This window comes from Syngnathus typhle, linkage group LG4 (assembly GCF_033458585.1).
Source record: "Syngnathus typhle isolate RoL2023-S1 ecotype Sweden linkage group LG4, RoL_Styp_1.0, whole genome shotgun sequence".
Taxonomy (NCBI): Eukaryota; Metazoa; Chordata; class Actinopteri; order Syngnathiformes; family Syngnathidae; genus Syngnathus; species Syngnathus typhle.
The window spans coordinates 10294414-10312185 of record NC_083741.1 but is presented as its reverse complement, the minus strand read 5'-3'; the positions used below and the strand labels follow the sequence as shown (position 1 = coordinate 10312185).

Sequence of the window (17772 nt, the reverse complement as noted above, 5' to 3'; positions counted from 1 at the left end):
TATTTGGGGCAAGTCGAAACATTCTTTTCCTAAACTGGGGGAAGTTTTGAACAGATCCAAACACTACCTCCTTTTGGCACAAAAATCTTCAAGCATCTGCGAGAAAGCTGACAACTTAAAAGTTGCAGCATGGTAAGCACAACTGACTTTTTGGGGGGGGGAGGGACTCAAGGCTCCCAATAAAAATGTTTACATGCAATAATTATTATTGTTAATCAAGTCCTGTAAATTATTTAAACTTTTCTTGATACTATACTGTATGTCAGAAAAAAAACATGTGTATTGAATCCACTGCGAAAAATTAGAAAAAAGTCCAAGGCCAAGTTCACCTTTCCAACGCCGTGAGTTGGATTTAGAAAAAGTTCAAGACCTAATTTCCCAAAAGATGTACGTATTTCAAGAAAATATGATCTTCTCCTTTAATGTGAGCCAGACGATTAACCAGCTGCCGTGTTTGCTTCATTAGATGCAGGCGAGGTTGTGTCAGGTCAATTTGGGGTAGCATCACCTTGACAACAAATGTGCTCACCATGCCCAAAGCATCGGACAGTCCCTATCACCTGATAGGTATGGATTTATCACTACATGATATGAGAGAGAGAGAGAGGGAGAATTCAATTTGTCAAGTGCAAGATTAAAAAAAGGAAAAATAGTGTGTTAATGTAAATAAACTACAATTTTTAAACAACTGACAGATGTACAGCAATAAATAAATAAATTTAACATGAAGCCTGAAACTTTATGTATTAATAGACAAAGACTATAATTATAGTTACTTTTATTTGCAGTAGTTTCATAAATGTAAGCTATAGTTTCAGTTATTTTTTTTTTTATTGAGTTTTATTTACTTTGCTAGTTTTCATTAATGATAACTGTGCCTTTGTCTGAATTTTTCCTCAAGTTAATGGGGTCGTCAAGGGACCTGTTTTAAAGATGTGGAGGGCATCACTGTTGCCGTGACAATGGAACTGTGGAGGATCACAAAAGAATCTTTTCTGGCACACCATGTGTTTGGGGAGAAAATAGGAAGTAGAAGGGGTAAATAGTAAAATTATTATCCTATAGGCTTTCAACACAATAGATTTAAAGCCGGAACTAAACAACGACAAAAAAACAAGCATGAAATCCCGCACATAAAAACGATATAGAATTATAACGCTGAGAATATTTCTCCTGCAATGTTTATATTAACAGTTGTAATCCAGGCCACACTCACCTTTGACCAACTGCCAGTTGTCCAATCGGCCGGGCATGGGATCTCTGTGTTACAGGACAAAACGGACTCGGGTTTTGGGATGTGTTCACACTCACTGGGCGGGAGGGCTTTCTGATCTTCCACGCTGACGGCTTGTATGCACAGCACTGTTCTTTTAGTCACACCAGAGCTCCCACAGCTTGCAGAGCATTCCTGCCACTCACCTACCCACCATCTACACTCAGAGACACAGATTTAGTTGAATTGTGACATAATTGTAATGGTCACTGTCAAATTTCACAGTAGAGCCCAAAGACAATGACTCAAGCATTTGACCTTTTAGAGCAAACAACTGCATGTGTGCGTACATGCGTAGCGCACACACGCACTTCTAACCTGCTTTGCGGCACGATCGGCGATTAAACATTAGATTCAGATGATGGATGGAATTGTTTGGATTAGTCCAAGTCTCGTCATTTATAAGTCAGATTTTGATTCAGATTCTGATATATTTTATATTTGAAGGGGCAAGCAAGATATTAAGAAGTGGAGCAGAGGAGAGAGGCATGAGATAATAATAATAACATATGAAATATATAATATATTTTCGGGGGATTTAGTTGGAGGGGGCACAGCATTTATTTGAGACTGGCTCTGAATGTTACTCATTAGCACGTGTTTGTTAAGAAACTAAGAACTGCAAACGTCATCAGTAGTAGCACGTTGGCCGAACAAGAACCTGCTGTTGTTTTTTATTCAACATGTACTTTTATGCAAGAAAAAAACAACGATTTAAAGTGTTCTTAAGAGTGAAAAAAAAAAATCAAAGCAATTCTACTACTCTCCAATGCTCTTTCCTCTTCAAAGTCACTTTTTCTTTCAGTTGAAATGTTTTATGACGCAATAAAAATGATCTTTCTTGTCTGTTGCTATTGGAAGTAAGGTCTCATCAAACTCACATAGCTGGACAAGGCTCCTTGTTACAGGTGGTTTGGTTGTCGTCAGGTCGGGTTAAAGGGTCACATGATGACTCATCCACTATTCCGTTGGTTCTTTCAACACAGTGAAAAATTTGCCGCTGAACACCTGCAATGATCATGAAATGAGAGGTTTCGCGCCAGGAAACATGCACCATCTATTTTCAATGCACCAGAAGAGCCTGGTGAGCTATTGAAAGTCGTCAAAGACAAATCTCATTTACATTGTTTTGTACACATTGACCTTGTTTTTGCGTGACTCGGTAAAACAATGTACATGTGGCAAAAAAGGAAAAAAAAGAGTTTCACTTTGAGTCACTGAAAACGAGAGCTAGCCTGCAAAGTAATGCAGAAGAGACTGAAAATACGCAAGTCTGCTGAGACGCACACACTTCTCAATCGATCCAAACCATTGCTATGTACCATGTGCCCTTTCCAGCAAAATGACAAAAGGTGACTTGAAAAGCCTTGATGGTTGCTACGCCCAGACAGCACCCTCTTTATCCTTGAGGTATTTTATTGAAAGCATGTACACTCATTTTTGTAGAATACCAAGGGACAGTTTGGAGTTGGAAAAACATGCATAAAAGGTTTTTTCTTTAATTTGTAACTCAACAAACAAGTAGCCCCTACCTTCTCCACAGGTGGCACTACATTCACTCCATGATCCACACTTCCAGAAGAAAATTGAGGCTGAGCCGTTATTGTCCTCAGAAACATTTTGACTGATTGTGTATTCGTAGCGCACTCCTGGATTGGTCTCTTGAAAGAGGAGCTGCAAAAAATTCCAACAAACACTTTGTGTGAGGCAAAATCATCTGAATCAATTAAGAGAGCAGCATCATTAAATTTGTGACTCAGTTTTGTTGAAATATTATGAACTTAGAAAACAGCTAAAATATTTGTTCTTGAAATGTCAGTCAAGTCAACCAAATGATGATTTGCGATTATTTAGAAAATATAATGTTACATTTTTATGTGACATCTAATTATTAAAAACGTAACGGAACACCTTTTGGGTTTAGGATTTTCCAAGTGCCAAAGAAAACTTTCAAAAGTTTAGGCAAATCCAAATCTGTGAAATGTGAAACGCATGAAAGAATTGCATTTGTATTCCGCCCCCAGGGTCAATACTTTGAAGTATACTTTCTAAGAAATTACTGCTGCACATCTTCTGCATCTCTGGGGTATCTGCAGATCTGGACATCGACATTTTTTGCCTATTGTTCTTTGCAAAGAAGCTCCATCGAAGTCAGATTGGACAGAGAACGTTTGAAAGCAGCAATTTTCAAGTCTAGGCACAGCAGGTCAATGGGATTTATGTCTGCACTTTGACTGAATCATTCCAACGCAAAAAAACAAAAAAAAAATCTAAATCAGGGGTCACCAACCTTAAATACTCAAAGAACCATTGGGACACAAAAAATAATTCACTGGGAGTTACAAAAGCCTTTTTTTCCTTATAAAAAGAGTCTAACACAACACAGCAACAATTTTTATTCCTATTGGGGGGTGGCTGCATAGGCAAAAATGTGTGTTGCTTTTATAAAATCAAAAAGCTGTGCGACAGAATGCACAATCCTATTTCTTTTTAGAACAGAAACATTTCAACTCTGTACAAAGATGCAGATGTTTTCTTTCAAATAAAACAGTCAATGTCTATTGATTTGAGTTCTCTTCATATTGATGAAACCTAAACGACCCAAAAATTCAGTTTCTTTCTCCCATCGACAAGTACAAGTACATGTGTAATGATGGCCGACACGTACGCGCAGTGGCAGATGGACTTTTACGCATCGAAAACCAATGAGCAAGGGGGGGGGGGGGGGGGTCTTGACGGAAATCGAATGCCCATCTGCCTCTTTTGATGCAACACACACATCCCCAGATGCGTTTAATAATGTGGAGCTTGAGTTAGTTTTCACCTTGAGTTAAAACGTAATATTTCGCTTAACTGTGTCAAAAAGATCATAATGTCGAAATAATTGGATATATTTTATCTGGTTAATGAGATTTAGTTTTTTGCTTGAACCTCAATGAATATGAATGTTGGCACCCAAGATTTTATTCATGAGGTTAAGTGAGCAATGCTTGTATTTCATATAATTAATGTAGGGCATATCAATTAATTTTTCTTGATAAACCTTTCTTCTCTTGGATTCATCCATGGCTTACCTACCGGCAGCCTAACAGCTCACACATTTATCTGATTTATATTTTGAGAGGCAAAATAACAATAATATTAATTGTTGTACTAGGTTCATCTTGTTTTTTCTTTTTCAATTACTTCTCTGGTTCTTCTATATCAAACAAATTTGTTTTAGGTTCATTTACCTGACATGTTTCGGCGGATTCTTCCGCCTTCATCAGAGTGTCACTGATGTGTTTGTGACGCGTCTTTATCAGCTGATGGATGAAAGCGTGGCTAAAAAATTACCTTTCAGTGTCTGCAGCCGACGGAATTGCTGTTCGTCACCCTTTGATTATTATTATCATCATTATTGCCAACATGAGCACGCCAATTTAGGCTTGTACGCATGTGGCTCACATTCAAGTCTTTCCACGTGTCCCCCATTCCTTCTAATTTTCCCATTTCCAGTTAATCTACATTTTCATTGATGATTTTTTTGAAAATATCAAATGCGTGTCTTTGATACTGCTAAAAGCATATTTGGAACTATTTTTGATAAGAGCAAAAACCTCGTTGTTCAAGTAGCGAGGCAGACTACACTAATGTCTTTTGAAATAGATTTGCTGGTGGACAAGAGATAAGGTGGTTGTTTGAGGGCAAGGCTTGGGATTTGCTTTTCAGATCAGAAGAGGGTGCCTTATAATCAGATGCCTTTTCATCTACCATAAAAAAAAAAACTTTCCTTAGAAGTCATCTTATGTAGAAAGTGAGCAAAAAAACGAGCACAGGCAGCACAGAGAAATGTTTGAGAAACATGACTACAGCAAGGTTATGTTACATTCCTAAAGCTTTTCAAAGATTAGAAAATTGTCTCCTATAGTCATCTCAGTACAATCTAAAACAAACTGAAGAAATGTAACATGTTGATATTTGTGATATCTTAAATAGACTGGCCCCAAACTCACCCATGCAACCACAACTGTATCGACAAGTATCATTGAAAATAAAACATTGAATATCATGATCAATCGCACCTGAATCCATAGTGGTTCCAAGGTGGGTCCAGGCGAGGTCAGGTTCTCTAGATGTCCAGTGCGCTCATATGTAAACACAGCCCCGGCTGCCTTGTACTCGCCATTCCACTGTATAGTCCAGCCGCCATTCAGATAATACTTGTTGGGGCCGTCACCTCTGAGCGCTAAGAAATTCCCAGCTTCAGCCATCTCCTCAATCCTGATGTCCCACGATCCCTCTGGGATGAGTCCAATGTCCACATAACCTTGATGACAAGGCATTTAATTTAAATGACAATGCTTGTGAAATCACAGTCCATGCATACATTATGAAACGGGATATAAGTGTAAGGAATACAATTCGGGAAAGGCTTATTTTAAATGTATGGCCCTTTTCAATGGGGTATACATTGGTGGGCTGGCAAATCTTCACCATACAATGAAATACCTTTTGACAAAGGCATAGTGACAGTGCTGGCCGGCGTGATGGATTGTCATTATAAAAACAATTGTGTACATCCTCAATCTGGTTTGTAAAAAAGGGACTGCAAACAAAAGACTTGTTTCTTCCTTATTACTGATAAGACTTTAATGATTCAATCCATCAAAACACAACAAACGAGAGCCAAGCGTGACGGAGTAATACGTTTTTTAGCACAAGACAGTGACAATGTTGTGCCCTTTTGAAAAACACAGTCAGTAATACTGCTCTTTCCATATGCTCTTCACAAACCAAGCATTTTAAAGGGAGCTTAAAAAGGGCTTCCAACAGATTCTTGCGGCAAGAACGATTGCCGAAACAATCGACAATGTGGTCGATTCTGAGGTGAATCGTACTTATAGTAATGACATTCTTTCCAATTGTAATTAACCCAGTCGAGAAATCGGTTGCAATTGCGACAACTCGTGAGAAACATACCAAGTCCTTCGCTCTTCTCAAACGTTTTCCTCACAGTTGCACAGGTGGAGCCATTACCAAGACACACTCCGCATCGATCCTCCACCGCACTTGACTCGATCACGTAGTCACAGCCAACATTCTGCGATAAGATAAGTATGCAAGAGCACTTAACACTAAACGTGGGCTCCACTAATAGCACCTCAAAACATCATACTGAATAGATGGTTGAATAACTTCTAGGTGCAATGTCAGATGGATGGATCAATTTAAATTGGGCCACATGTTGGTTTCGATCATTGTTTGTCTGTGTGGCCAGAAATTGACATGCAACCTGGACACCGTGTGTAGGGTACAGGCCCAAAGTCATCTCCGCCCCTAAGAAAGACGAGCACTGTAGAAAAATGGATTACCAGATAGTAACCTTGTTGCTATGATAGAAAAATTGTGAAAAAATTAATGTCGGACAAAAATGTCACAAAATGTCATGAAATCTGGAGTCTAATCCGTATCCAAAGAGTAAATGGCATTTCGGCCTAGATTGTCAAGTGGATGTTATCTTGTAAATGATGGCCACAGCATTTTGAATAACATGCAATGCAAAATGTCAAAGGCATAACACTTGCCTGTAGGGGTGATGTAGCACATTCAGCATATCCCCAAAAAGAATACAGTACGTAGTACTGTATATAGCCGTGGTTTAAATTAATTTGACAAATATTCTCTTTGAAATGTATTAGACGTACTGCTACCTTACAAATGCCGTTGATGCACATGTCTCTGCTTTTGTTGCCTTCGAAGCATGGGGTACCGTCAGTGACGGCATCAAGCATCTTTTCAGAGAAGTCTTCATTGAGAGGACGGCAGTGGAGTTCGCAGGGACTGACTGAAGCAGAACATAGACACGCAAGTGTAAAACATAGCGTGACTGTGACATTGTCAACTTGAATCATAATCGGATCACTCACCTCTGCTTATGACTGCCACCCACTTGTAGAATTTGCCCTTGTAGAGTGCACTGTTAAAGTGACTGCATTGCATATCTCGAAAAGTGGGCGTGTTGTGAGGACATGGTGTTGTTTTACAGATGCGATACCGCTGTCTTTCTCCCAAACAGTACTTGCCTCTGTTCCTGGGACTGAAGGGCAATGTTGTTAGGATCAAAAGACTTAATTGATATGGATTTCAGTGCTTCCCTTAACATAGTCGTGATCCTGGTGTGAGGAAAGAGTTCTAAAAAATATTCCAAAAGATCATGAGCCTCAACAAGGGCTTAAAGTTTCAGAACGATCCTGCTGCAGGTAATTCTTATGCAGCTTCAGAGTCCAAAGGCATGTTCAGCTTTGACAAACACTCAAAAATTACAAGGTAATAGAAGACATGGTAATGAGGCTAGGGAACAGCAGGCAATAAATCAAACATTCTGGGACACATTGACAGTTAACTGCTGCATCAAAATGTGCTTTTCATGACATTTTACTCACAATGGGTCATTTTAACCTTACTGGACTTAGTGGTACCCGCATTTCATCCATCACTTTACAGGGATTGAAAATTCTATTTATTATTAATTGATCCATTCTTTTTTCCATTTTTTTATATCAGGGCTATTTAATTCCAAATTTTGTTTGGCCACATTTTTAAATGTATACACGTTAGACGCAAATGGTTGATAATAAAACATTTCAAACCAGTATCGACAGTTTTCATGGTCAATTTTACATTTCAAACTTAAAACAGACATGTTTTTCCTTCACTATCTTTGTCGCTAGTCCTGTTATTAGTACCGCTAGCCACTCAAAACAACGCCATCGGCAATGTGGGCAGGCTACGCGAGTGTTGCATTCAATATATCAAACACTAGGAATTTTGGAAATCTTGCGAACCGAGATACCCTCTGCATCTCTTGAATGCAACTCAATTCAGGCAGGCTGGACCACAAGCTGGGTCACTCCGAGGTTGGTTCTGGGCCGCATGTGGCCCGCGGGGCACTAATTGAACATAATTGTTACATACAGTATTCAGAAAAAAATTGAAAGAACTTGAATAGTCACAAAAAGTACAAAAACAACACTCACATACAAAAAAAAAAAAAGGGTCAAATATGCTATATATGTTATTAGCAATGAAATATATGGCCTATTTTCATAAAATGCACTTGACTTAAACTGTCTGACTTAAAAAGTGCCACCATCTAATGGTGACAAATTAACGTGTCCATCAGAGACAGGCAGCGACGTAATGACAAGTGGGAATTGAATAACCTCTCCTCACCTCACAGCAGTCAAAATGTCAAGTATGCATTTACACAGTTTTTCTCCATACTCATTTTTAAGGCCATATTGACCATGATTGACTTTATGTCTGAATCGGTTTGGTCATAGACCCCAATTTTTTTCCGGCATTTTAAATTAATGTACAAAGACCGTACAAAGCTAAAACGAATAAACCTTAGCGCTAGTGATTTAATTCTTCACGACTAATTTAAAAAGGCATTTGATAAGAAGAAGTCAGAACAGCACTCCATTGCGCGACGACAAAGACAGTAGTCGGTAAGGGCTGTTCGAACTTTATGACTACCGTATTTTCCGGACTATAAGGCGCACCGGACTATAAGGCGCACCATTAATGCACCATGTCCGATTTTTAATCCAAATCAAATCATTTTCCAATTTATCTTTTTTATTTAAACTTCAGACGCAACAAATTACCAAATTACTTTATAATCACAAAATAATGATCCATAGTCTTTTTGATTCATGATTCATAGTCTTCAGCGGCCCACTTATGATTGATTTCATGACACAACGCTTCGGGACAGTTTAAATTTAGGAATTTGGTCCATATATAAGGCGCACTGGAGTATAAGGCGCACTGTCGGCTTTGAGAAAATTTGAGGTTTTTAGGTGCGCCTTATAGTCCGGAAAATACGGTACTTATGCTAAAAGGATAGGACGTTCCTACATGATCGCTACCCCAATCGGTAATATAATAATTTTTTATAATTACATCATATCAATTTTCACTCAGAACAATTATCTTATCACCCAAAGGCAAACACAACACTAAATTGCACTTCAAGTGCAGAGTCGCTCTATTCAAGCATCTATGGGTGGTCACGAGAGTGCTGCAGACGCCTGCGGTTTTTAATAAAGGTCACACTTACCTGTGGAATGAAACAATCTTTGGTGTGGGGTTTGATGAGGATTTAGCAATTCCGATTCAATTATCAAAGCTGGCAAATGTTACGGATTGTCTGTATTTTGGTAGTGAAATCACTGAATACCAATTTGTTACACCTGTAATTTTGACTGTTATGTCGGTGCGGAAGACGACGGAAGGAAGGCAGAATGAGATGTCGAGGAGACATAGGAAGATGTGGAGGTGAAGAACCACCTGCCATCCACAACACACGCTTTACATCCTCCCCACCGTCGCCTCCTCTTTGCGGATTGATTACGTTTTGGCACGTGACAGCTGTACTTTTAAACACACTCTAAACATATTTAAACACATAAACTATTTGAGCCTAAAAATGTGACAGCCGTAACTGTAACCCCCACTCCTCGACAATTCACATGTGCGTAACTGCTGCCATTTGTACACTCTGGTCTTGAATTGTTCCCGGGCAGAAAATTACACACTGGAATATTATTTCCCATCTGAGCAAACTTACTTAGCAGGAGGGTGGGGGTTGGGGTGGTATGGAAACAATTGCTTTGTGTTTGTTTTGATGATAACAATAAATAGAGTAAACACACTGAATATAAATACTTTCACACTTGGATCCCTGGTGTGTATTTGTAGAACTTGGCATTACTTCAACCTCACACAGCTTGCCACGCAAACTGGCGTATGTATGCCGGTGTGCGAATGTTTGGTGGTGGCCGGAGGGGCCATGGGCACACACAGACAGCCGCGCTGCTGTCAGCCTACCCCAGGACAGCTGTGGTTACATAGATAGTTCACCACCAACAGAGTGTGAATGAGTGCGCGAATAAATAATACATCTACTGTGAGTGCTTTGAGTATATAGACTTCTATAAAACGTCCAATTTAAATCCAATGATGTATTTATTGTTTTTATAAATAAACAAATGTCTGGCTTATTAAAAACTTTTAGGCAACATATGCTGTCTGGGGCAATATTGGATTCTTTTTCCAGTGCACTGGTTAGCACGTCTACCTCACAGTTCAGAGGGTGCGGGTTCGATCAGAGTTTGGTTCACACAAAAGGGTCACCTTATTAAAAGGCGCACCGTTGGTCTTTGCGAAAATTAAAGGTTTATAAGTGTGAAAATACGGTAATTTGACTGTGCGGTGTAACTAATGAAATGCATGATTAGTACGAGTATATAAACTTGGGTTAAAAACGTATTGCATAAAAAGAAAAACTTACACCGGGTCATCACAGTCCCTCTGTGCACTCTCAACTCCTGCCCCACATGACCTTGAACAGGCTGACCACTCACTCCACATACCCCAGCCTCCGTTGACACTGTCAGGGTAATGTCCAGCTTTGATACACTGCCCACTGAAACACCACTGGCAAGAAAATAAGAGTGAGTAAATCAACACTTGCTGTTCATTTGTAAATGTTGTAATAATAATAATATAATAAAAATAATAAGAATAATAATCATTTAATTTTATTTGTAAATAAAATGTAGATTATATTTTCCAAGTCAATGAGAAAGATTTCATTTCGGTGAAAACTTTTTTGCATTAATTTTATTTCCGTATCACATCCCCCCAAAAAATACAGTTTTCATAGGTGTTTGGTAGAGTTAAAAACACATCCCATATTTGTCAATAAAATATGTCCTGTAAGTCAGGTCATACTGTACATCTAATCATTTTTAGGCTTTTTCTTCAATATTAGTGGGTAGTTTTATAAATGTAAAAAGTAGTATTATTCAAAGGCATTTTTATTTCATTTCAATTTTTGTTGGTCCCCCAAACTAAAATAACCTTGCTTCGAACCAAAAGATTCTATTTTTGTCGAGAAACAGTAGAAAAGAGGATGATTATAGTTTTGGATTTTTCTTTTTATATTTGATTTTGTTTAATTGATACTACAATAACATAAACATCTTAAGTGATGAAACAGAAGACTCACCTTATCTTGGCCACAACTGGTTCCATCTACAGCCCCATCCAGCTTGGAGTGGCACGTTGCTCCCACCGTACACCACAGTGTGTCACACACATTCTTAAAAAGACAAAAACATTTGTTTGACTTTTCAAACATCCAGCTGTGGGTTACGCCAAGCAAGGAAGATGTATGGTAACTGTCAAAGCAACGGGGCCACACACATTCAGTGCAAGTTTTGTGCCTCGAGAAGCAGAATAGATTTGTTCTTATTATGACAGTTCAGTGCTTTTCTTGACTGTGAGTGAGAGAACAAAGTGCACTCAAGTCAAAGTTGAGGGCCTAACACACAAATCCAACTGTGGATATTTCCCAATAATCGGGAGAGAAAGAAAAGAGGAAATGTGTGCAACACAGTTACGTATAATTGGTTTTGACAAGTGATAACAAAAAAAGGTCAAATGTGCTGTTTATCGGAGAGTTTGCTTACTGAGAGCTCCATTCATCTTGCCTTGACATTTCTGCTGAATGGGTGGGGGTGAATATGGCTTGTGGCCTGTACAATGTAAATGTATTTCATTAACGTAAAATAATCAATGGTTAAAACAATTATTGTTTTATTATTATTAATCCAGTGAATTTACAATTAATTAATAAATCTGTACTTTCTATCCAAAAATGATTGAGATGACCTGAAATCTAATTTCACAGAATAAAGAACAGGGACTAAACACCAAAAACTAACACAATTTTGATAAGAAAAATAATTGGAAATTAGCAGGGGTGCACCTAAGTGGGGCACAGGTGCTTGGGCACGCTAAAAATACTAACATGCATACGAGATTTAAGTTTGCCACAGAGCATTTGCATATCAAGCATTCTTGTTCAAATACACAGTGTGCGGTTTTATTAGTGCATACTTTGACTGTATAGATATTTTCATGCATATTTTCCAACTCCATGCTGTATAAGCATGACTACAAGCATATCAAGTGATGTATTTTTGTGTTATGAGCAGATCAACACCCGATCACAGTGTGGATAACTATTAGGCAAATTGTTTTCCTCTGGAAAATGGGGCAGAAAAGACATCTATTACAGGGATGTAGCACTCTTGGAATTGCTAAACTATCGGGGCGTGATTACAGAACCATTAACATTTAATTGAAAATAGTCAACAATGTCACAAGAAACGGGTTAAGGAAAAATTAAATGAACTGCAAAAGATTTGAGAAGACTCAAACATGCAGCTACCAGGAACCTATTAACGTCCAGTGCTACCATATTTTGGATCTTCAATCTACCTGAAGTGCCCAGAAGTACCAGGTGTTTAATGCTCAGAGACATGGCCAAGGTACGGAAGGCTGACACCTGATCATCACTCAACAAGACACTCATGTTGAGACGTCAAGACTGGGCCAAGAAATATCAGAAGACAGATTTTACAAAGAGCTTATCGACTGATGAGTGACTCTTGACAGGCCAGCTGGATCCGTGGCTGGATCAGTAACAGCCTCAGAGCTCCACTTCAAATCAGACGCCAGCAAGGTGAAGGCGGGTTACTGGTATGGACTTAAAATGAACTCTAATTCGTAATAACTGACTGCTACATTTTCGAAGACATTTTCTTCAAACAGTGGTACAATAAAAAGTTTCTGTCTTCCAAGAGGACCATGATTTTTATGCAGGACGATATTCCATCGCACTTGGTAGCTCGCCGGTAAAGGCCTTAAACATGTGGCCCGCTTCTTCACCTGACCTGAATTCTATTGAGAACTTATGGGCCCTTGCTAAATGGGAAATATACGCTAAAGGAAAACAGTACAATTATATGAACGATTTCTGGGAGGCTGTGGTAGTTGCGGCACAAAAAGTTAAATGTCAACAGATCAAGAAGCTGACAGACTCCATGGATGGAAGTTGGATAACTTATTAAAAAGAAGGGTGGCTATATTAGTCACTGGTTATGTTGTTAATTTATCAATTTTGAGTTGTTTATTATTTTCACTTGAACTAATGAAAATAAACAAGTGAGATGGGAAATTTTCCATTTTTACATTAGTTGCATAATTGTGCACACTAATAGTACACACTAATAATTGTGCACACAGAACATTTCCTAAGAAAGCCAGAATTCACTTTTACTCTTAAATATTTAGGTTTGGGGTTTATCAACATTTCGGTTGACCGAGAGAACTGAAGTGGATCCTCCTGAAAAGAAAAAAAAAATACAATTGGCCTAATAATGTCAGTGGAGCCAGATAAATCGGCTATAGACTATTGGTGGTAATCAAATGAATTATTAAATTATGGTTGATTGTGTGGGGCAAATTGTTGATTAATTATGCAATACGTAGTGCACCACTTAATTATATGTCAAGTCTTTAGTCAGGGGCGCAGCTGGTGGGCAATCTGTCTTTCTAGTCTCCACCCAATTTCACAGCCATTTAAAGTCAGTCAGTTTCATTTAATGCCTACAATATCAAAATCAAATCTCTTGTCTCTACACGAGAAAAGATAAAAAAAACAGCACCAACCATAAACATGTGCAAAGCAGCTAACAGATTAACAGCCAGGTCTAACGAGATGATTAAAATCCCGGATGGTATTGGGAATTAAAGAGTTTTTAAATATATTACATTTTTCCTTTGGTTCTTTGCAATGTTCATCCAGTTGATTAAAATTAAAATCAGTACAAATCAAAATAAAACAAGAACGGAGTTAGTAAAGACAACTAAATTGTTTCGGTGCCTTCCCAATCACTTTTGAGGCGAGGTTCACTATTGTCTATAACTTACTTCATCCTTCAAAGTTTAAATTACCGTAATTTTCGGACTATAAGTCGCACCGGAGTATAAGTCGCACCAGCCATAAAATGCCCAAAAAAGTGAAAAAAAACATATATATGTATATAAGTCGCTCCTGAGTATGAGTCGCCCCCCCACCCAAACTATGAAAAAAAAACGTGACTTATAGTCCGAAAATTATGGTACCATACCATATCCAGGTTAACATTCCCTCGAGGTTCTTATAAGCAGTTTCCATAATACCATTTTTCACGCTGAAGTAGTTGAGCTTGCAGAATAGATAAAGGTTACAAGATTTAAATATGTGCTCTGTGTTATCACGAGAGGTAAAGTTGCTGTCTATGTAAATACTTACCTCTTACAGTACTTAGTACTGTAAGATATGAAAAACAGTTTACTACCGCTAGTGTGTCCCCTAATTGCAGGGGCTGCACTGGGTTCTTATCATAAATAACTCCTTAGTTTTCATGACATTAATCTCTAAGAAGCTTAAATAATAGCAGTTTTGGAGACATAAATCTCTAAGAAGCTTAAGTTATAGAAGTTCTGGAGAAAAGATACATGTGCTTTCTATGCTTCCCCTACCACAGAGTTACAATTTTTAATAAGGCAACCAAGGCCATATTGTCAGAGTACATCGAACAAACTTTTCCCGTGCCGCAATACATTATTAGTTGTATCAAGACAATAGTAATGGTTTCTCTTGTGGAGCACTTAAGTACAATGATATCAGACCGAGAATTATTGACAAGGACCTGTTGACGTCCGACTTCCATTTACTCCGATATCAGTTTCTGCAGGAGAGTGTGAATCTAAAAGCTGTTGGAAGCCAGTCAAGGTGCCATACTATGTACTTTCCATACTTTTGTAGCTTTTCTATCTCACGTTTTTTGGGGTCAGATTTGCATATCAGATGCCAGTAGTACATACTCTAACATCAAACACCAGCATACACGCGCTGAGAAGCAGATGGCAAAGCCTGACTGGTTCATATTTATGAGGCAGAATCAATTGTCAAAAGGAGTCTAGAAGCAACCCGCCTTACACAGGCCACACATTTTAATTGAACATATGTGGAATGTTTCTTCAACAGATGCCATACAACTTTGATGGGGTGATCTATGGGATTTCAATTTATGATTGATAATATTCCAATTCATTTATTTTACTTGTACAAATCTCCTTTTGAAGCATATCCCAAGGTTTGGCCTCTGTTTTTTGCATTTTGTCTACCTAATCAGCATGTGGGGTAAGTTGTAACAAAGGACCGCGATATTTGAGTGATATTTTTAGAGACGTTTCAATTGGTACCATTTATCGTGAACAAATGTCTTTGGATTTAATCTTGAGATCTCAAACAAAAGAATTCAGCAAGTTAAAGGTGTTGAAGCAAAAAGAGTTGCAACCATACCCACTGTCCCTTACTCTTAATTCTAGCCATTTCTCTTCAACTTTTCATGCTCTTTAGCTCTTAATTTGGACTCCTGTAAGAAGATCAATTTGCTTTTCCTTCATTTTCCCTAAAGTGCTTCATCTTGCTGTTCTATTGACATGAGACCAAAAAATATATATTTTTTACCACCCATTGTCCTACCATATTTGCTACAACTGAACTTCATCACTCATCGGTTCCACTGCAAGGCCGTGCATACCGTATTTTCCGGACTATAAGGCACACTGGACTATAAGGCGCACGTTCAATGAATGGCCCATTTTAAAACTTTGTCCTTATATAAGGCGCACCGGACTATAAGGCGCACCATTAATGCCTCATGTCAGATTTTTAATCCAAAGCAAATCATTCTCCATTTAATCTCTTTTATTTCAACTTCAGACACAACAAATTACTTTATAATCACAAAATAATGATCCATAGTATTTTTGATTCATGATTCATAGTCCTCAGCGGGTCACTTATGATTGATTTCATAACAATGCTTCGGTCCAGTTTAAGTTTAGGAATTTGGTCCATATATAAGGCGCACCGGACTATAAGGCGCACTGTCAGCTTTTGAGAAAATTTTAGGTTTTTAGGTGCACCTTATAGTCCGGAAAATACGGTACATGTCTTTCCCTTATTTGCATGCAGTCAATCACCCTTTTAGAAGCCATGTAAACGCAAACAAAAACATAAATAAGATGAGCCCTTTTCTAACCGTAATATTATCAGCATGGATACGCTTTCGAGTTATGGTCTAGTTAGGAGGTATTGGTTCATGTTCTGTGCACCCCCTTGTTCTATCCACAAGGAATTTTGGTCTTTGTAGTAAAGGAAGAGCTGATATATGCAGCTTCCTCGAGCTAAATACAGTGATTTCTGCGAAGCGTTTTCATGTTATTTCCTGTCTGCAACTCACTGGAAATACACAAGACGGTGACGCAAAAGGAAAGCATACTTTTGGAGCGAGGAGGAATCTACTTCTTTATTTCTGTGGTGAGTGACATGACTATGTGTTTTATTGATAGTAGAAATTGAAAAGCGTAAATGACGATTTGCGTCATGGTGTCAATGTGGTTTCAATGGGGATATTTAAATGCGCGAGTAATTTTTTCCGCTCAGGCATGTAAACGCATTATTTCAAAGACTGGAATTTTGACCTTAACCCGAATATTGATTACATATAAGTGTAGTCGTAGAAAACCCGAAAGATGGCAGGAAATGGTGTCTGGAATCTAATTTTGTTCCCTTTGAGTACTTGCTTTGCTTCAGCATGCTCCTTTCTCGTCTTTATCCCTGCAGGTGCATAATAATCATCAACATACATTTTCTTTTAGAGAAACCTTTCTTCTCACAGGCCTTTTTGATGAGTTCTTTGGAACAATCAATCGAGATGACTCATCGTCTGGGGTCGCAGGAGCCGAGCGCTTGGTGAGCACTTTTGAAGCTCAGTTCAAATCTCGTCCGAAGTTCTCCTAAGTACGGCTTCCACAAATGTCCTTTTGTGATCCCAGGACGGTGAATATGATCTCTCCTGGCCTTCTCTTCATGGCGAGTGAGTTTCTCCTCCAAATTCTCTATTGTCTGGCGTGATAAGATCACATGTAACCTCCTCGTTGCCCGAGACACGCTCCTCCAGGTACCCCTTTTGTTTTTTTCTGACATCATCAATCCTGCCATTTGGCACTCGAAGGCCTTTTCGATTGCTGTGGAGACTGTCTGCTGTGACGTGTCTGAAATCTCTTATATCTGTCTGGATGGTCTCCAAATCAGCCATTTTCCTGTGTATGCTGGGTACTTGTACGCTTCTGTGCCTCTGTTAGCTTTATATACTTCGGCTCTGAATTTGAGTTTCCAGTTTTGCTTTTGGTTCTGCTTTATAACAGTCTATGCCCCTGATATTGCTGCCAAACTCTTGACTTTTATTTGGAGAGCAACGTTTCTATGCTGTCACCATGTTCGAACAAGATCCTGAGAGCAACAAGAATGAACTTTAAATGAATTTTTGTCTGTTATGACCGGACATGCATTTTTCAGGCTATGTATGTTTTACTGTCGATGTGTTTTACCTCAACCATAGTCTGACAGTTTGGTTGTGAGTTCTTGAGGCACTATAGAGACGAGCAGCTGAATGCAAGAGGATAATCAATTGTTAATAAATATGGCTTCCTCGAACAATTTGTCCCCCATCCCCCACACCTCTGCAAAAGTGTTTAAGCCC

The 17772-nt window shown here is 38.7% G+C and overlaps 1 protein-coding gene across 2 annotated transcripts in view; it reads right to left on the bottom strand.

The window, feature by feature from the left end:
• Positions 1-17772, bottom strand: part of LOC133152669 (A disintegrin and metalloproteinase with thrombospondin motifs 7) — a 73461-nt gene that overhangs the window by 15861 nt on the left and 39828 nt on the right. For both annotated transcript variants that reach the window (XM_061276481.1, XM_061276482.1), the window contains 9 exons: positions 11334-11426; positions 10614-10759; positions 7183-7352; positions 6967-7100; positions 6236-6356; positions 5338-5582; positions 2806-2947; positions 2155-2281; positions 1217-1430 (listed from right to left, as the gene is read on the bottom strand). In XM_061276481.1, the coding sequence (XP_061132465.1) occupies positions 1217-1430; positions 2155-2281; positions 2806-2947; positions 5338-5582; positions 6236-6356; positions 6967-7100; positions 7183-7352; positions 10614-10759; positions 11334-11426 (1392 nt within the window). The remainder of the gene's footprint in view (positions 1-1216; positions 1431-2154; positions 2282-2805; positions 2948-5337; positions 5583-6235; positions 6357-6966; positions 7101-7182; positions 7353-10613; positions 10760-11333; positions 11427-17772) is intronic.